This window comes from Chelonoidis abingdonii, chromosome 11, assembly GCF_003597395.2.
Source record: "Chelonoidis abingdonii isolate Lonesome George chromosome 11, CheloAbing_2.0, whole genome shotgun sequence".
NCBI classification, from domain to species: Eukaryota; Metazoa; Chordata; order Testudines; family Testudinidae; genus Chelonoidis; species Chelonoidis abingdonii.
The window spans coordinates 781,770-802,925 of NC_133779.1; the positions used below are offsets into that span (position 1 = coordinate 781,770).

The window sequence follows — 21,156 nt, forward strand, 5'->3', positions numbered from 1 at the left end:
AGGTGCATGGAGGGGTCAGTGACCCAGAGATGGGGGGAGCTGGGTGCAGAGGAGGGAGCTCAGCAGGGGGCATCAGTTAATGGGGGGGCGGTGACCCAGAGATGAGGGATGCTGGGTGCAGAAGAGGGAGCTCAGCAAGGAGGCACCAGGTGCATGGAGGGGTCAGTGGCCCAGACAGGGGTCACACCCCCCGCTGGAGCCAGCTCTCCCTGGCACCCGCTCCCTTCGCTTGGCTTCCCCCGGCTTCCCCCTTCCTCGGCAATCTCCGCCGCCGCCCGCTCCCCTTCGGCGCGGCCCTGCCCCCGCTCGGCTCCGCTTCGGCAACCTCCGGCTCCGCTTCGGCCATCTCCGGCCGTTTCCGCCGGCCGCGCGGGGCGCTGCCTCCCGCGCGGCTGCGTGCCCGCGGGCGCATTTTGTGTGTTCGCCGCGGAGCGCGGGCCGCGCGCGAGTGAGCCCCCCCGTACAGTGACTGTGCCCCGTGTGCCCCCCATGGCCGTGGAGAGCCCGAGTGTCCCCCCGCCGCCGCCGCTCCCCCCCAGCCCGCACTGCGCCCCCATTCCGTCCTGCACCACACGCACAGCGGCAGCTGCGCCTCCCCGGCGCACCGCACAACTCACCACCACGGCCCGGACGAAAGGTCCAGTAACCGCTCTCCGAGCGCCTCTGTCTGTCCGTGTGTCCGTCCGGACCCGCGGACCAGGTTTGGGGGGGCTGGGCCGCCGGGGGGCCCGCGGAGCCAGCTGCGGCACCCGGGAGACGGGGGGCCGCCAGGGTCAGGGCCTGAGGCAAGGCAGGGCAGGGCTGAGATCAGCCGGGGGCAGGGTCGGGGGGGGCAGGGCTTTCATATGAAGTTGGGAGATAGGGGCAGCGTGGGGGCAGAGCCTGCGATCAGTCAGGTGCGGGGGTGCCCGGGACCTGCTTAGGGGGGCAGGGTCCTGGGGGCGGGCATTAGGGGGAGCCTGGGGGCAGGGCCGAGCTCAGGGGCATTAGCTGGGGGGGGCACGTATGGAGCATCAGGGGTCATAGGAAAAGGGGAGCCTGGGGGCAGGGCCGAGCTCAGGGGCGTTATCGGGGGGGGTGTATGGGGCAGCCCTTGGGCGGAGCATCAGGGGCCACAGGAAAAGGGGAGAGCTGGGGGCCAGGGCCTGAGATCAGCCTGGCAGCAGGCTCCTGGGGCAGAGATCAGCTGAGGGACGCAGAGTTAGGAGCTGGGGGAGGCTTGGCAGGGAGCTGAGCTGCTGGCACTAGGGGAGTAAGGGGGTGGGGGGGCTCTTCTGGTTTTCCAGCTTTTGGAGGGGTTAAGGGAAGGCGTTGTGGACTCCTTAATGAGGCCATGGACCCCATAGCCCAGCTGGGCAGAACTGGCCTCATTAATGTCCCCTTTGTTCTCAGTGGCTTCATGGACCCCTGCAGGCGACAGGGGGCTTTAGGGCGTAACGGCACCTGGGGTGTAATGAGGAGTGTGTAGTGGTATGGGATGTGTTGAGCAGTAATACCCCTTGGTTCCCCTCCCCCCTTTCTATAGAAAGACTCCCTTCCACAGCTGGAATCTCAAGTGATCCCAGTCTATCAAGGTACTGAAAGGTTTATAGTCCCCCAGGAAAACCCTCTCTCCTTTTATTCTCAGAGATGTGTGTGAAGCACCTTTCCCCAGCCAAAGAAACATAAGTGCAACTGTTCCCTTTGTTTGTATTAGCACTTGCTGTTATTTGAAAAGGTAGAGCCAGAGATTATTGTATGCAGTGCACAAAAATAAACAGCTTAATCATGTATGTTTGAGAGAGAGATGCTCCCTTCCCCACTCCCCTATGAAGGCAGTTGTGTAGTACAGAGAGCTGCTTGTATGTATTAGTGTGCCTTCCTCTCTAAGGAGTTCTGTATTTCATGTGATGCAGGGGTTGGGGTGGTAAGTATTCTCTTTTATTGAATAATTCAATTATACGTTTTCCTTTCTTTTCCCCACCACCAAAAAAAAAGTCCAGAGACCATCCTTTGATACATTTCATGTAAGGAATGAGTTAATACAGTATGTATACAAACCAAGCGGGATTTTGCCCCTTTATGTTGACTTGACTTTTATATTCATGCACCCCACAGATGTGAACTAAAAAAAGTCACAAAAACACACAGTTTTCTCCAAAAATAGGTCTGCTGTGATGTTTAAATGGCACTGGTACCAGAGTGAAAGGTCAGCTAGCCCAAACCCCTTGATTCCATCTAGAAACAGGATGTGGATCCATTACTTTGTTTGCGAACTCCATCCTCATTCCATTATGTTGAAAGCAGGCAGACTGTCCTGTTAAAAATATTTGGTGATCAACTCACAAGTGTGCAAAAAAAATTGTGGCAAAAGAAATCACTGTTTCCCAAATGTCATCACACATTCTCCCCCCCGCCCCAGTCCCCTTTTACAGCGTTGTAGTTGATACCTGGAGAAGTTTAAGGAGGACAAGTAGTAATGTACAGTATAAGCACACCGTTTATAGGAATCTGTTTTACAATGTCGTAGTTTCTCTTCTGCCTGTGTTTCCATGATCCCTTTGTTTATCCAGTGTATTATGAAAAGTTCATATAAGTTTGTTCCTCACAATACTTACATGAAATAAATTAGCTCATGTATTCCCTCGGTGTACAATATACTGCCCCCCCCCCCCAATCCTCAGTCTTTCCTTCTGTCCTTCATATTGAACAAAACCACACATATTGTCCTGGAGTATTCCATCCAGTTTACGTTTTGTGTGAAAAAGACCAAATTAGTTTCTTAAAAGCACGCACAAGTATATTTATGTGGAATTGTGTTGTTTCATTTCCCCCTTGTTTACTCTTCTTCCTCTGCAAAAAAAAAAAAAAAAAAATTAGAAACTTGTGTACATTTGTTAGAAAACGTCAATTATAAAACAGCACAAACACTCGTAATCCATTGTCGAAGACTAGTGGAAGATTTTTGTTGCAAATGTTGGTGCATTGTAAAGGGGACTTTCACAACTGAGTAAAATGGGGGGGTGTAAAAATTGCAGTTTACTTGTATTATTCCGTTTGCTATTATTTTAGATGTATTTTATAATAGGACCTTTCTCCCTAACATCCTACCTCTGGCAGTTTACTTATGCTATGATGTCATAGGGATTGAAATGTCTCTTTGATCAATGGGCCAGGGTCAGAGCTGGAAAATGTTTACATACCTGGCTAAGGTGTTTCTACCCCTGACAGTTCATGAGAAGTGAGACTTGACAATATGGATTTCTCCTAATTTGTTAAAGCCATATTATTATTATTTTTATAAAATCTTCATGTTAAACCTCTCAGTTGTTCCACAAAATATAAATAAAAGTTAATTTTTATACCTCCATAGTAGATCATTTTCCAAGCAAAATCTGAAAGGCTTTTTGAGTCTTAATCTACTATTGACTGATGTCATCAGGAGTTTCTGTATCCACTGTCATTGGAATTAGAATGGCCAAATGCAGCTGAGAAACTAGATATTTGGTGGAGGAGAATCTTATACTAATTTCCACTTTATTGGGTTAATGTGCCACTTCTTCATGGAAATAGGAATTGTAAAATCAGAAGCAGTAGAATCTTAAACTTCCAAGTTTTGTGGAATTGTTGAGAGATTTCACAAAATGAACATTCAAGTTTTGGAGTTTTTTAAATGTTAGTAAATGAAGTGACACTCAATCTTTTAACGTTTTTGTCTGATTACAATCGTGGATTTTCAGTTCTGTCATGACTGTAATCCAACACTCAAGACTCTGGCCCCAATCACACGTATAGTGTGGGTTTAACTTTACTGCTATGAGTAAATCAGTGAAATTACTTTTAGTAGTAAATTCAACACATGCCTAAATGTTTGTTAATATTTTTGATTACTTGGTTTCTTCCAGATGTTTTAAGGCAAAGATTTCTAGTTTTAGCAGTTCCTGAATTAGCCACTAATAGTGTCAGGTGAGAATTGAAGTGTAGATAGATGAAGCAAGATGGCATTTGGAATGATTTAGTTTTATCACCTGGTATCCTGTGACCAGTTGGATTAGAAGTGACGTGTACCCCTTTGGAAAGTTGAAAGCTTGTGTATAAGGTATTTTATTTTTCAACTGCTGCTTCACAAGATACCAGCCTTTGCAAAAACTAGTGTTGGTCCTTCGGTCTAGCTGTACTTTATGGCACCAGTTGAGAAGTGATTAAAGCAAACCCTAAACCCCAGAACAGCGTCATTTTCAATAGCCTTGTTATACTCCTGGGTTTGTGACATCATCTAGTGCAGTAGCAGTGTCTAGAATATCAAAACAACATTATTACTTCACTGCAGGATCGAGTAACGAGTGGGAAGGCGCCAACTGTCTAAACTCAGTGACTTCAGTAGTTAGCAATCAGGGCAAAAACATACCAAGTGAGAGCTGGATTATGTTTTAAAGCAGCTTATGAAAGTTTTCCCCAGTATAAAAGTCCCTTCAAAATAGAAAAGAAAAGCAGAGAGGTATAAGAACGGCCGCACTGGGTCAGATCAAAAGTCCGTCTTGCCCAGTATCCTGTCTACGGACAGTGGCCAATGCCAGGTGCCCCAGAGGGAGTGAACCTAACAGGTAATGATCAGGTGATCTCTCTCCTGCCATCCATCTCCACCCTCTGACAAACAGAGGTTAGGGACACCATTCCTTACCCATCCTGGTTAATAGCCATTAATGGACCTAACCTCCATGAATTTATGAGTGAGACCCCTGTTCAGGAATGACATGAGTGTTTTACCTTGGGTTGAGAGGAATGTCTCGTAGAACTCCCTGTGGAGAACCCACAGTTGATGTCTCAGATTGAAGAAAGGCATTGAATGGAAGGTAGTTTGCAGAAAGGCTGAGAAACTTGGGATGGAATTTCTGCTTCAACCTGAGTGGTTCTGCTGGTAACACAGTACACTGTATTCTTGAGGCCACACCAATTTGCAAAGTGAATGTCCTCCTGGTTTCTCAGTTGACCTTATTCACACTGTTACCATCTTGAGGTAAAAATCCAAGATGGCAACACTCTGAAGGAGTAGAAAAGAGGCAGGTTCTGGCCAGTTCTGTTTTTGCTTCAGGATTGGACCGAGTCTCTCAGGGTTTTAGTAAACTAACCAATATTTGTATTGAGTGAGGTAGGACTTCAAATCATACTGAGATAGACATGTAATTCTCTTAGGTTCCTTTGAAAATCCCATTTTTAATGTAGAGATGTCCTGTCCATCCAGGCCTTCGATGGCCTTTACAGAACTCGGGTAATAACCTAAGACAGTGTGCCACTGCCCACGTTAAAAAGAGCCACAAAGCACCGTAAAACAACACAAGATCTCCACCCCGCTGCACATACTGCAAAACCAGGAAAAAGCCTTTTAAACCTTGTTCAGAAAGATGCTATGAATGTACCATTGCATGACTGGACACTTGTTCTCAACTAGAATAGTCTTTTCCCACTCTCACATGAAGTTTTCTCTATTCCCTGCATATTCAGCATGTGTAATGGCTTGCTAGTTTTCAGCTGCTCTTCTTTTTGCTGATTTTGTTGTGTAGTTTTTTTCCTCCCTTATGGAATGTGCTGTAAAAAAAAAAAATCAGATTTTTAATAGAAAACAAAAAGGTCTTGATCATACCTTTCTTGAGGTAGAAGAAATAGATTTATCCCAAGAATAGGGAAATGTGCTATGCAGTCTAGCTAGGTTTTCATATATTTTGTTTAAATTCGTGCAAGATTAGAAGTTAATATTTCATGATTGTGAGATTAGATCTTGCAGACTTTTCAGTTCAGTAAACTTCCGGTTAACCTGTGTTTGTGGTTCATTCTCTAATGGAGCCACCCCTTCTATTGCTTTGAAAAGATGCATTTTCTCCACATTTTTTGCATTCTTTTATGCTGACCTCAGTTACCTTGTAGCCATTTTTCTTTCTGTGTTAACATTCAGGTTTTCTAGTCTGTGGGTCCATTCCACTAAAACAGATCACACTGTACATGGAATTTCATGCTCAACTGCACCTGTTGTGCAAATAACTATTGTAAAAAGGAAGGTTTTCTATAGTAGTCTGGCAGCCCAGATATTAATCACCATCCTAATTCTCCTCCCCTGTGACCAACACTTTGGATAAAGCTGTTTTTTATAACGTAAAGAAGCTACTCCCATGTTTTGTAACAGATGGGTTTATAGAGCAATTTTTTCTTTCCCTTGAGTCAGACAAACTTCCTTCTCTTCCCTTTCCAGCTTCCACAGATAGTAAAACCACTTGTTTTCATATGAAGTTGGGAGATGAGGGAGAGCATGTTATTTTGGACCAACTTTTGTAGCTGTGATGAGGAAAATAATTATAAAATCTTTAGCATAACTAGTAAATTATCTCAGTTACAGCTGTCAGTTATGTCCACTGTGCAAAGTTCTCATAATTTGTCAGTTTCATACGAGTTTTTCCAAGTTCATGCAAGTATTTAGTTACATGAAATAGAACTTTGTAAATATTTAGCCCTTAATTTTTCTAAGCCATTTTGAATTATTTTTAAAAAGCACCTGAATTGTTTTTAATAGACACTTTTGCATAGTAGAAATGCTGCTATTACATAAAACATGTTGTTTTTTCCTGTATTCACATGAAACATGTTATTGTTAAAAGAAAACAGAGGGCAAAAAATGAATATTTAAGGACAGGGGATGTATTCAGCTCACAAGTGCAAGATTATTCTGAGCAAAATTCTTTCTTAGCTCTCTTTTGTGCATAATATTGCATTATAGCGCTTTAATCCCCAAAATCCCGATGGATGATTTAACATTCCATATGTGCATAGGTACAAACACACCTGGTGCGACTAAACACCTGTTCAACTTCAGTTTATCAGAAAAAATGTTAGTCAAAGTTCTGAAATAGTTTGGATAAATGTGACATTCTAATTTCTGTAAATTCTAACAGTATGTGGTAGTGAAAAACCTTGAGCATACTCCAAATTTCCTATTTTTACGTAAAAACCATGTATTATTTTGCTACTTATTCCTATTATTTAAAAAATCTTTGTAAACACCTGGTATCACTTTTTAAAATCGATTACAATATAATGATTAAAAAAAGAAGAAAACAGACAACTTGAAATTGTTTTCCAAAAGGCCACACCTTTTTTTTTTCCAGATTTACGCTGTTGTGAATATTTTTGTTTTCTCTGCTGCTATCATATGAGAGAGTTCACCTTTATGACACTATATCTGCTTGAGGTGGCAGCTGGTTCATAGTACTGTGTTTAGATCATTACTGTGATTGTGAGGTCATAGATGTAGTGCTATGGATAAGGTTCAGCATTCTGCTAAGATAGCAGCATGCTCTGTACTGGAGATGGCCCTTGATAGAAAAAGTGTGAAGGGACTATAGGAAGGCCACAGGATGGGTACACACTTAGCTAAGAATTTTCCCACAGTCAGCATTCTTCTCTACAAATATGTTAGCCATTTTACCAACTTGGCTTCTTTACTATATAACCACAGTGAATGCAAATGGTGAGCTAGCTTATGAAATTAGCACAGCCTTGGCACTTTATAATCATTTTTATTCAAACTTTTTAATTCGTAGTTTTACTCACCCTAACTTTCAGGTGCCACTGTAATTTGCCAGATTTCAGATTCTGATGTTATTTTCTATTTTGTTTGTGTGAAAACCCAAAACCAAAGTTAATGGTGAAATAATATTAAGCCCTCTAGAGTCCTTCTGTGCAAAGAGCTCAAACACTAATGAATTAACTCTCACACGCTCGCTCTGAGGTAGGTATTGTAATCTCCATTTTACAGACTAGGAAATTGAGGTTAAGATAGCGTTTCCCAAATTTGTTGGCCACAGAACACTTTTTAGCCTATTATGGAACACTTACAATATTATTTTCTAGTCGTTTGGTTTTCAAGTAAAAAAATTGCATTATTTATGCTCAAATATATTTTATTTTATAAAATAAAGCAACAATACAAATTTAAAATAACTTGAACTAAGAATTTCTAACTAAAAGGCGTGTATAAAGGAGTACAAAAATCAAGTGCAAGAGTCTTTCACAGAACACTTATTAACATTGTGCGGGACACCAGTGTTCCACGGAAACGCTGGGTTAAGAGATTAAATAATGGGACCAAAGCTACTAAAATGAGTCGGTGGCAGAACCCAAGTTAAGGAATTCAGGAATATATGGCTCCTGGCCCCATGGTGGGTGCTATGCTGTGCCATTTCTCCCAAGATTTTGCTTGATATCTAAACATTTGTATAAAAGTGATTTATTAGACTCTCTTTTATTCTATTGAATTTTTGTACAACGATGAAGTAACTTGTTTCACCAGAATTAGTTCTGTTTAGAGTCCCAGCAACTGTATCACAAATTGCCTCGCAGTAGCCACAGGCTTTTACAGTTACTTCCAGATTGGCCTCTTGTTTTTCATGGTATTTGTTATTCACAAATGCCATGATAGAACAGGCTGATACATTCTTTTCTCCAAACTGTACATAGGCCAGAGAAATTCAAAGCAGAGCTGAAGAACTGTGTATTTTACTCAACAAAAATGACAGTTGTTCTGACTGCTGGGAATTGCAATTAGAGTGATTGCAACCTGATATTGATGGAAGCACTTGTTCGTGTTTAAAGCCAACAGGGAAGGTAGGAAATGAAGAGCAGCTTGCAATGCCCAGTTGGCAGGTGTTTCAGGGAAGGTAATTCTGATTTAAGCAGAGCAGTGCTAATGGGAATAGTCATTTTTCCCTGTGGATAATAGCATGCATGCCAAAACATACGTTGTTGAATGAATTTTCCATACCACAGCAGTGTCTCATCAGCAGTTGCCGTCAGAGAATATTAATACTCTGAATAGCTTGACCAGCTTGTTCTTTCTCACAACATTGTCTGCGCTGGTGTGGGGTTTTTTGGTACTATATCCAGCTACACACTGGACACTGCTTGGTTGATGGAAGTATTCCGTCAATCTAGCTACCACCTATTGATAAGAAGGATTTACTACGGGTCTACACTGGAATGGTGCAGCTGTGCCTCAATAGCATTTCTAGTGTAGCTATACCCTGAGTCTCTTGAAGCCCAGTCCTTTATGGCCAGTGCACGATTGTTCTTGTTAGTTTGTTTTTTTTCTGCATTATTCTCCCATCTGATTGTAAATGTCTGAAATAATGGGGTTTCTGTTGTTTCTGGGATGCTAGTATTCATAGATTCATAGACTCTAGGACTGGAAGGGACCTCAAGAGGTCATCGAGTCCAGTCCCCTGCCCTCATGGCAGGACCAAATACTCTCTAGACCATCCCTGACAGACATTTATCTAACCTACTCTTAAATATCTCCAGAGATGGAGATTCCACAACCTCCCTAGGCAATTTATTCCAGTGTTTAACTACCCTGACAGTTAGGAACTTTTTCCTAATGTCCAACCTAAATCTCCGTTGCTGCAGTTTAAGCCCATTGCTTCTTGTTCTATCATTAGAGGCTAAGGTGAACAAGTTTTCTCCCTCCTCCTGATGACACCCTTTTAGATACCTGAAAACTGCTATCATGTCCCCTCTCAGTCTTCTCTTTTCCAAACTAAATAAACCCAATTCTTTCAGCCTTCCTTCATAGGTCATGTTCTCAAGACCTTTAATCATTCTTGTTGCTCTTCTCTGGACCCTCTCCAGTTTTTCCACATCTTTCTTGAAATGCGGTGCCCAGAACTGGACACAATACTCCAGTTGAGGCCTAACCAGTGCAGAGTGGAGCGGAAGAATGACTTCTCATGTCTTGTTTACAACACACCTGTTATAAAAGTGTAAAAGTTTAAACACAGTTTCATTTCTTTGTGAAGCTGCCATTTCAAATTAGCTGCAACTCCATGAAAAATGTTGGTTCATCTAGTCCAGGGTTGATTTTCCTACTTTCTAGAAGGAGTCAGATTCACCAGTGTCCTGGGTCCCTTGTGATTGCAGAAAATCAGTCATGGAGGATTCTCCTGGCTGATCCTAACATAGTGCCTTCTCAGTGCTACAGAGGAAGATGAAAACCAGCTAGCCACTCCCAAGGCAAATACAATGTTAGAACTCAGGGATTCTTGCCTTCTCCCTAACCGCTCTAAAGGGAGGAAAATCTTTCATATTATGTGTACTCCTAGTGTCTTGTATGTTTTCGATTTGTCACGTGTGCGTTAGACTTTGGAAGTTTTTCCTTGGAAATCATAGCTTGCTGAGATTTGGTGACCTTAGAGGGGCTTTTGTTTTTAACTAGTAGCAAATCATAATTCATTGTGGGATGGAGAAAGGGTTGTCAGGCACCTGGTATTGTACTGAACCATTATTTTGAGATTCTGGAGTGTCTGAGGTAATTGTTGTGGGGACAAAGGAAAATGACTGCTGCAAGGGGAAATGACAGTTATTTAACCTTTTTTTTTCTCATTGGCTTTATACATTTATTATTTGAAATGTGTATACGGTCTGAATTCACCAGATCCAGGCATTCTCACTTTGTGCCATTTGGATGTGTGGAACATGAACCTTGCATGGGCACTGAGTACTTTCAGTGACTAGTTGAAGTTTATTCAACTGATGCTTGCCTCTCAAAATTCCACTTGCTTGCAGGAACAGGTAGACCTGCAGCAAGCCTGATCGTGGATTGAACAAATCTGTTGTTCAAATGTTGCAAATACAAACCAAAACAGGATTGGAATTTTGGATTATAGTAGGAATGGATGGCTCAGGAAAATTGGCAATGGTGGGATTGGGGCTGTTTGGTCTCTAAGCGGCTAGAGCTGGTTTCCATTCAGTCCTAGCGGATGATGACCAAATGTTGTCTTCTAATGTCCGTTCAGCTATCCATGTAATGAGTTGCAGGGCCTTAGTCCATTCAAAATAACTTCAGAAGTGTTAACTGCATTGCTCGCTGTCTGGGAGACACTGGGGTGTGGATGATAGCTAGCTGGCTGAGACTCAACCAGATAAGACTGTGGTGATGTTGGTCGGATTGGTGAGTTTACCAGAGGAGATGGTAGGAATTATTTCTGTCCCCTCAAGGTGTGCAACTACCTGTGGTTGACCTGGTTCCTGACCTGGGGATGGCGACATCTAATGAGATTCCTACCTGCTGCTAGAGGAGCAGGTAGGAGCTATAGCTGCTTTGGCAGCTAGGAAGTTGTTCCTGTTCCTTTCAGATGTAGACTCTGCCACTGTCATCTCTGCCTCTGAAATCAGATACTGTCATGTGCTCTACATGTAGATACTTCTTAAACCTATTTGGAAACTGCAGTTGGTGCAGAATTTGTCGGCTTGCTTGTTAATCAGTGTTTATTTTTGTGAGCACATTAGACCTGTGATGCATAACCTGCCGTAGCTGCATGTTGAATTCTGGATTGATTTTAAGATGTTGGTTTTGACTTATACAGCTGTAAATAGTCTGAGATCTCCCTGTCTAAGAAATGCCTCTTCCCCATGACACCGTCATAGCTGCAGTCAAAGGAGGCACCTGAGCTGGAGTCCCATCAGTATAGGCTGGAGGGGTTTGTTGGCAGAATGTTTTTTATTAAGGCCGTGGGACTTTAGAACTCGCATCCTCCCGAGGCCCCTATTAACCTACTGGTGTATTACAGTTCCTGTCTGTTAGAGTGACCATAAGTCCTGTTTGGCCAGGACAGGCCCTTTTTTAAACCTTGTCTCTGCTGTCCCGACATTTTTGGCAAAAGTGAGCGTTTGTCCCGTTTGCTTTTACCAACTTGATCAGTTGGCAAGAGAAAACTGGACAGATGCCCACTTTTGTCAAAAAAGTGGCATGCTGTGGGGAGGAACATGTGGGGGAATGAGCAGAGATTCCAGCCCCTTGCAGGGGGGCATGGCTTGTGCAGGGGGCAGGCAGGGTTCCAGCAACCCCAGCCTCGCTTGGGGGGGGTGGGAGAGGACAGACGGGGGTACCAGTGACCCCAGCCTCATCCGGGGGGGGGTAGGGAGGGGACTCCGGCGAGCAGCTGGGGCTGTCCCTTTGCAGGGGAGGGGCACTCAGGCCAGCCCCGTGCTGGGGTGGGGAGAGGGCTCGAGCCAGCCCCATGTGGTGTTCCATTTTCCCTTTGGGAAATATGGCCACTCTACTGTCTGTCCTCCGTGGCCTTGTGGGGAGATTGGTGTTGAGCAGGGCTTGTGGTAACAGGGGTTCGATTAATTTCTGTTTACATGATCAGTGGGTTATTTGATTTAATCGGGTGGTATTGATTACTCTGTTCATTTATGTAATGTAGAAATTACCAAGGGCGTTCAGAGTCCTGGAGGGGGATGAGGGCGTGCCCTTTTACCATTTGTAAAATCCAGATAAATCATTCCCCAAAATCACAAACAGAGCAGGCCCTTTGGTGGCAGAGTCTCAGCATGGAGGTGGAATGACTGAAGTCCCTTCTTTCCCCAGAGCTTGTCTCTCTGTGGAAGGGGTGAGACACATCAGCAGGGGGATGTGTAGAGAGTGGAACTTTGTACCGTTGCTTCTGTACCTGATCTGTAGCTAAAGGCACTGTTTCGGTTTCAGTTTCTAGGGCTGTCCATCTTCGCATCTTTCAACAGCAGTGAAATTAATAGATGTTTTTGTAGAGGGGGCAAAGATTATTGTCCTAAAAGCTGTTTCTGTTTGAATTCTAGCCACTGAAAAGTAGTAACGGCACCATTATTGTTGTGCTTTGCCTTTAACAGAAAAGGAGGGGGAGATCTTGTAATGGATTTTAGACTGAATGCTTGCTGGGGTGGGGACAGTGCCTTCCAAGCTAATCTTGGGCATGTCTGCCAAATAAATAACTATGAAGACAACATAGAAAGATCCCTGTGAAAGCAGACATGCGTGTGTTTCCAAAATTAAGAGACAAATTAAATTTTCTTGAGGTAGCATTCTCACTTGGAAATGGGGACTCAAACAGCTATTCTTTCCTGGCAAAAGTCCGGATAATTATAGATGAAACCAAATGTTTATTTGTTTGTTTAAATTTATTCACACAGATGCTTTTTAGGTAAGAAGAAGTTGCCTGTGTAAAACCCCTGGAAGAGGAGCTAGATGCTTCTTCAGTACATGATTTGTCTGATTTCCTATAATAATTAGGATAGACAATAGGAATAATGGGGTTTCTGTGACAATTTGTTTTATTTTTATCTTCTGTGGGACCACATGGTTTCTGAAAAAATATTGACTTTAATTGTAAGGCTGATTGAATTTGTGATAATGTTCTCTAAGATTTGAAGCTGTAATTTTGAAGTCTCTGCTATCGTATGTTATTCAGTAGAATTATAGGCTTTCAGTTTTTTTAAAATGTGCATAGATGTGATCAGTTAAATAGCAGAGCTTCCTTGTCTTTATTTAACTGGGAACTTTGGTCTGAAGCGCGCGTGTGTGTGTGTGAGAGAGAGAGATTTGAATAGGCTCTATTTGTATGTTCCAGTGACACAGATTGATAAAGTCAAATAGACTTTAAGGTCAGAAGGGACCATTATGATCATCTAGTCTGACCTCCTGCACAACGCAGGCCACAGAATCTTACCCACCCACTCCTGTTACAAACCCCTAGCCTATGTCTGAGTTATTGAAGTCCTCAAACCAAGGTATTTGAGACTAGTGTTACCTTTAGATTTAGGAAACCCCAAGATGTCCAGCTGGCTTGAGTGCCTTGAGTGATTTTGTCAGGAGTGAAATACCAATTTGGGTGTTTGCTTTGCAGGGAGGATGGGGAGCTGGAAGAAGGCGAGCTGGAGGACGATGGGGGAGAGGAGCCCCAGAATGCATCTGAGTCCCATGAGAGGGGCCGGAAAGAGAAGGGAGAGAAACACAGAAGTGACTCGGATGAAGAAAAGGCTCATCGGCGGATGAAGCGCAAGAGGAGGAAAGAAAGAGAGCGAGAGAAAGAGAAAAGAAGAGCAAAAAAGAAAAGGAAATCCAAGCACAAAGTGAGTAAGCAAACCTCCAGGGTCCTCTTATTCCTGCCAGGTATGGTAATAGGGATCCCAACTCCACTCCTCCAAGAGGCTACATATCTAGTGATTCCAATGGCTGCATTTAAATACTTACCTTGTAGAGCTGGGGTTCTCAGCCCGCCCCCCGAATGCTGTAAAACCTCCACAGCCCACCTGTGTCACAACAACTGCTTTTCTGCATATAAAAGTCATGGGTTAGGGGGTAGCAAACGGCAATTGCATGGGGCCCCATGCCACAGGGAGCCCCATTAAGGTAAGCTGCTCAGATTTCGGCTTCAGCCCAGGGCCTCGGGTTTCAGCTCCATGCAGTGGGGCTTGAGCTTTCTGCCCAGGGTCCCAGTGAGTCAGATGCTGGCCCTGCTTGACAGATCCCCTGAAACCTGCTCGTGGCCCCTCAGGGGACCCCGGATTCCTGGTTGAGAACCACTGTGGTAGAGAACATATTAGCTGCAGTATCCTAGGCAGAGTCTCTCTGCCTTAGGCCCTGCCGTATAGACATAGTCCATCGTTATGGCACCATGTGGTGCATTGTACCGCACGTACAAGGAGATATGAGCTTGCTGTTTAAATTAGGCATCATCCAGCAGGAGGTAACAAGTAAACAAACAAGGGGGAGGTAGAAGATACCCTAGTAAGGAATCTCTCTTCTTTTTCTGTGTTTGCTTATATCTGTGGATGGAATGGAAAGGAAAAAGAGGGTTCATTTGGGAAACTAAATCTCTTTTTTGTGAACACCTGTGCTTGCAAGAGACTAGTATACGGTAAATTAAAATATCTGGCTTGTAAAGTCAAAGATGTTTAGGAGACCCTCAAGCTAACAGACAGTGTAATATGAATTGCTTTCATTAGAAACTGATGAAACAAACTGGTAATGTTCCCAATTGGGACGGAATCTACAGTGAAGTTTGAAATACACTAGAAGTCTTTTGCGTCATAATTGTTCAATTCAAGGAACACTGTCAGGATTTTTGCAAGCCAGAATCTGAGTTACCTTAAGAAAGACTCTTTTATATTGTGTGTGGCAGTCCAGATGCCTGGCCACAGAGTTGGAATTCAAGCTTAGAGCGTAAGAGCCTCTGTACTAAAATCATACAATATGTTTGCCATGCCTTGCAGCGCCATGCATCTTCCAGTGAAGACTTCTCTGACTATAGCGAGGACTCTGATTTCAGCCCCGGTGAGAAGGGGCACAGAAAGTACCGGGAATACAGCCCTCCTTACCCTCTTGTAAGTATCTGTGATCAGCCAATTGTGGAAAAAGCTGCTCTCTCTTGCACTGGGTTGGAAATGCTGCAGGCTTTGCACATAGAGACCTGTCTCGCTGCATGCAGGGGCTGAAGGCCAGTCTTATGGACTCCTGGATTTGCCTCCAGATGCTGAGCCCCTTCCATCTTTCATTTTTTCCCATTTCTTTTAAAAATTAAATCATTACATCGAATGTCCCCTTTGGCCTTCGCTTGTCAACATGAAACAACCACTACCCAACAAAGAGACAGGGAAGAGCAGAAGGAAATGAGCAAATAAATGCAAGTGCCGCATGCAGTTATATTGGGAACTCAGCCTGAAGCAGGTGTGGTTTTCTTTCAGAGGCTGTGGGCCTTTGAATCCAGAGAGGACCCTGACGAATGCTGGTGATTCTCTCTTCAAGGAGTTACCTATTCCCAGGCTTTAATCCTGTAGAGTAGTGGCTGGGAGAAGGGAAATGACATGAGTTCACCTTTCAGTGTCATCTCCTAGTTCTGTCTGATGGCTCCTTTACACCCCTTCTAACCACACTTTGCATGTACAGTCTTGATGAGGAGCTTGTCTGTCTCTACAGAGTTCCGAAGGCCCTGAGAGAAAGCTGCCAGGGAAGGGATGCATGGAGGGTAGTAAATGAAACCATGAGGGGGCTGCGGCTTTGCAGGTTTGGGGATAAAGACTGCTTTACTTCCACAATTCCTTGGCAAGTCTGGAAAGAGGGCATGCCCCGGGGACCTGCTGTGCGTCAGCCATCGCCATGCTATTTCAGATTGGTCTTTGCTTCATTGTTAACCCTTCCTGTCTGTCTACTTTTTTCAGTCTCATCAGCAGTATCAGTCCTCTCACAGTGCCCCCTTGCCAAAGAAGAGCTACTCCAAAATGGAGAGCAAGAATTACAGCATGTACGAGGATTACGAGAATGAGGCCTATGGCGAATTCGAGGGGGATGAAGATGAAGACATGGGAAAAGAAGAGTATGACGACTTCACAAAAGAGCTGAACCAGTACCGGAGAGCTAAGGAGGGGACACATCGGGGGCGAGGTATGGCTGCCGTTGCCAACACGCTTCCCAGGCCAAGCCACTTTTGTAATCAACATGTTACAACAGTTTGCTTATTAAGGTTGATGATCAGTCACTACGTAAGGCTCTGATCTTGTAGTTGGCTGCATGCAGGTGGACTGCTGTGCCCACTCTGAGCCCCGGTACAGCAGAGGTCTGCTTCAGTTGCAATGGCCGGGCCGAAATAACTCATTAATACTGCATAGCGAGACCCAGAAACAGCCATTTCTTTACATCTTCTACTCTGCGAGGGCAAAGGCCAGATCCCAGTTTTGTAGCTTTATATTTAAAGATGCGTTCTTTCTCTTATGTCTAGATAGATTTAAAAATACAGGTGAGGTAAAAAAAAAAAAAGCGTGTCCTTTATGTGCAAAGAAAACAAAGTCAGAATAACATGACAAGTCCGATTTCATCCTGCTAAAGTACACTCAGAGTAAACTCTGAAGCATAACGTGTTGCTGATCCTGCAGGAAGGATGAAACTTTATGTGTGGTAATTTCCCTGCATTCACAATGGCTGCTTTAAAATGTTTACGTCTTAGCCACTTTAAGAGTAATTGCTTCAGAATATTAAAAAGCATTAACCCACTTAAAGTCAAATAGCACCAAAACTTATTCTATCAAAAGTCTAAAATACACAGAACCTGCTCTTATAAGGAGGCGGCGAGTGTTTCGATGTCTTTACTAACCTGGTATGTAAATATACATATATAGATACATTCTGTTAGAAGGGTCACTGAGTGGTAGAGATGATAACCTGGGACTCGGAGGATCTGAGTTCAGTTCCCTGCTTTTCCACAGATTTCTTATGGGACCTTGAGCAGGTTACCGTGTCTCTCTGAAGCTCTGTTTTCCTGTCTGTAAAGTGGGGAGAGTAGCCCTGCCCTCCCTCATAGTGGTGTGGTGAGGATAAACACATTAGAGATTGTGATGCGCTCAGATACTGTGGTAATGGGGGGCAGGTAAGTACCACAGATTGATGGATTCTAGTTACAGGTTGATAGCATGGTACAAATATTGTACCTGGCATGTATTGTCTTTGCCATATTCTTCACTATTGAAATGTGATGGGTAACCCTTACTGGAATGCCTTTGACTTTCCTTTCAATTAGGTATGCACTTACATTTGTGTTCCTTAGGAAAGTGACCCTATGTTGTATTAGGAGACTTAAAAAGCCCCAACACGCCCTCGCAAACTCATTGATCTCACTAGCAGCAACTAAGAGATTATTTTCTGTCATAAGCTGATCTGATTGTCCTCTGGAAGTGAGACTACATGTTACTCCTGTGAACTGACTTGGTACCTGCTCCAAAGACCGTCAGATGTGGTGCCACGTGGCTGGCTGAGTGTTCAAGTACTGCGACAGCAGACTGACGCTTGTTTGCTTGCTCTACAGGCAGTCGAGGCCGAGGCCGAGGATACCGAGGGCGTGGAGGCAGAGGTGGAATGAGAGGGCGAGGCATGGGCCGAGGAGGCCGTGGGAGAGGGAGAGGCGAACATCCGGAAGAGGAGGAGGAGATGTATGAGGAAGAAATGGAAGTAAGACCCGTTACTGACTGTATCTGAGTCCCCTAGAGGTGGGGAGCGTTAAGGGGGAGAACATTCCTTTCTGGAATTAGAAGCGGTGGGTGAGCGTCAGTTTTGGGCCAAGAGTCCGGTGCCCTGAGCGCTCTGTTCTTTCTGAATTGCAGTATGGTGACAATGAAGAACCAATGGGTGACGAGGAGTACGATGACTATTCGAAAGAGCTGAGCCAGTACCGGAGAAGCAAAGAGGGCAGAGGGCGAGGTACATGACTGAGCCCAGAGTAGAGTGAATTAGATGGTGCTCGTGGGCTCTGCACAATCCAGAGAGTAGAGCCAGCCTGTGGTATCATAATGGTCAGGTTTTATTTGAGGGGAAGAGTATAAATAATGATGTTGTTTTACTCTATTTCAGGTTTAAATCGGGGGCGTGGACGTGGCCCCAGAGGGAGAGGAAGCAAGGGGATGGGCAGGGGAAGAGGAAGAGGTGGGAGCAGAAGTGGAATGGGGAAAGGTGGCGGAATGAATGAGGATGACGATTACTATGATGAAGACATGGGGGTAAGCAGCTCTGCCTTGTTTCATTGGGGGTTATCGGAGAAAAACACAGTTCTCACTCTCTGGTTGGGTGCAGCAAAGTCCGATACTTTATTCTCTCGAGCAGTTGCATAGAGGGAGAGAATGCATTAGGGCACAAGGTTTCCCCCTCCTAGGCAGGTCTCTCTCCAGGTAAACAATTCCAGCAGCATTTATACCTTTTGTTACATACAATAATAAGCAACAGCTGCATTTTGTTTATACATAGGTCATCTTAATATCTTAATTTCCTCACTTATTTAGACTCTAGTTTACATTCCATATTTATCGACTCAAGGTCGCAACAACTTCTCACACAGTTCTTTCCCACTCGCCTCACACGCTCCTCACTTCTACAGATTTTGTGTTATTAGGGTTACAGTTAGCCTGACTTTTGCTCGCAGAGGAGACTGTTTGCATTGAAATCCCTGTCAGTTCTTGCTCTACTTCCACAGGGTCTAGCCGCACTTGGGTTACCTTGAAAAGATGCCCAGGGGTTTATCTCCAGCAAACCAGACAGGCTTTCCCAGAAATAATTTCACTTGAATGTATTGAATTCTGAAATACGGAACTTTCTGAGCATGCCCAGGGCTCTGTGCACCCAGAACAAACATGGTCAGTTTGCACATAAAGATGGCTTTTTCTGCCCACCGGCGCTGCATACTGCCCTAGGCTCAGAGCCACAAGTTGACCTCCTTTTATCTCATTCATCATCGCCAAGAGTAAAGATCCAGCACTCGGGCTTCTGCAACCCCACTGGAGTACAGAACTTGGGAAATAATGAACAGTCGTGATGATGAGGCACAGAGCAGAGCACATCCCAGTTCCCTTTCCCACCAGGTTTGGCTCTGCAGGGCCCCTAGGAGTAAAGCCAGTAACTGTTGATCTTGCTCAGTAAACTGACACTGAACCAGCACAGAGAGCAGACCTGCCACGAGGACAGGGCTCCTTTTATCTAGTCACTTTTCTCATCCGAGCTGCACTTCAGTGGCAGGAGGCTGCTGATCGGTCACGTACTCCTGTGCTTGGCAGTCAAGCTTCCAAGCAGCCCAATTTCTGAACCCTGGGCATCGATTTTCTCCCTTCTTTTAAGGGGCTTCTCTGCCTGTTTTTATCTGGGATGAGAAGTGCTCTCAAGCACTGTTTGACTGGAAACAACTAATGCTAAAAAGAGGGCAGCATCTTGGGGAGCCCTTATTAGGGTTCATGTCACTAAGTGTATGCACTGACCTTACAGTCAGAAAAATGACCCCCATTCCCCACCCACCAAAAAGATGATCTCTGAAATACCTTGAAATGAGCCCAAAGTCTAGACTTCATATTTGTGTATTTCCCAGCAGAGTAAAAAGGGGACTGGTCCAGGCGTCGTGACAATAATCCCTTTTCTAGGCAGGATGGATTTTTCAGATTCGGATGGGTTAACTGACAAACCAAGTTGAAATCTGTCTCTCCATCTAGCTACAATCAGTCAGGCTGCGAGTCTTATGCCCCCTTCATGCAAGACTTTCATGTGCACTTCAAAATGCATATTGTAGGGAGGTTATTGTAGGTTAATTTCTTTCCATGACTAGGATTTGCCTCTTCATGCTTGTTAACTACACTCTTACAATTCCTGCAGGATGGAGGGGGTGGTGGAAATTACAGGCGGAGTGACCATGATAAACCCCACCAGCAGTCGGACAAAAAAGGAAAAGTTATCTGCAAATACTTTGTGGAAGGCAGGTGTACCTGGGTAAGGAGATAATTAATGGTGGCCTTGACTTTACTGTTAAACATTTCTATAGTACCTAAAATGCATCCAGGTCTGTACAAGATATAGACTGAGATGTATGTGATCCTTGACTGAGACATACGTGGTCTAGAACATAGAGTCTAGGATACATGTTGAAAGTGATAATATGCTGAGTGCTAGGAGTGTTACACCGAGTGTTAGGAAAATCAAGCGTGCAAATGCCAATCTGAGACAAACGCTTGCTTTACTTTCTGCTTCCTGATTCTCCGATTTTAAAAACACAAGATGACGGTGGTACACAGAACCCAGTTTTCAAGGATTTCAGGGCCAGAGCCCCAGGAGAGAATCAGTTCCATTACAAGTGCCTTATAGGTGTTAGCTGCCCCCTGTTATCGTGTATGCTTTATTGTTTCGTTAACGGTGTGGGTGTTGTACTTTTTCTATACAGGGGGAGCATTGCAATTTCAGCCATGACATCGAGCTACCAAAGAAGCGAGAACTTTGCAAGTTTTACATCACTGGTTACTGTGCGAGGGCAGAGAATTGCCCTTACATGCATGATATCCTTTCCTCTTGTTCACTGTGTTCCCAGTCACCACGAAGATCAGTGGCTAAGTCAGTCGTTTGCAGCCCTGTGCAACAGGAAAAAATGGGCCAGAAGAGTAGGTCCCTGCACCAAGCAGCTTATGATCTATAGGCAAGTGCTTGTATGATATAGGTTCCCAGAATGTGGGGTGCATCCACTTGTGGGAGGGGGCCGTGAAAAGCTAGCTGACGGTGTAGACAGACCTCTCATTCGTTTTAAAAAAAGTCAATCTCTAGCTGTTAGAATTGTAGACAAATCCTTCAAGTTGTGATCTGAGTCAGCTGCCTAAGTTTGCAGAGATCCTGAAACAATAATGGGGGGAGAGACTACCCTGAGTGTAACCTATGCCTGCATGAGCCTGAATGCTGAGGTGTGAAGAGCCCCATTCATTTCAGTGAGTGCTGACTCAGATGCCAGTGATGGCATGTTCATTATTTCACTGCTCACCGGAGTGTGTCAGAAAGGAAGGGAAGGGTCCCATGATGAAGATCTGCACTAATGT

The 21,156-nt window shown here is 44.4% G+C and overlaps 1 protein-coding gene across 1 annotated transcript in view; it reads left to right on the forward strand.

Moving 5' to 3' along the window:
• Window positions 1-470: 470 nt before the first annotated feature.
• The window catches only part of ZC3H4 (zinc finger CCCH-type containing 4), a 29,627-nt gene continuing 8,941 nt past the window's right edge, over window positions 471-21,156 (forward strand). Inside the window, 10 exon segments of the mRNA XM_075070547.1 lie at window positions 471-565; window positions 568-637; window positions 13,683-13,908; window positions 15,052-15,162; window positions 15,997-16,219; window positions 17,634-17,776; window positions 17,929-18,025; window positions 18,176-18,321; window positions 19,955-20,068; window positions 20,517-20,628. Coding sequence (XP_074926648.1) covers window positions 490-565; window positions 568-637; window positions 13,683-13,908; window positions 15,052-15,162; window positions 15,997-16,219; window positions 17,634-17,776; window positions 17,929-18,025; window positions 18,176-18,321; window positions 19,955-20,068; window positions 20,517-20,628 — 1,318 coding nt within the window. The 5' untranslated portion in view covers window positions 471-489.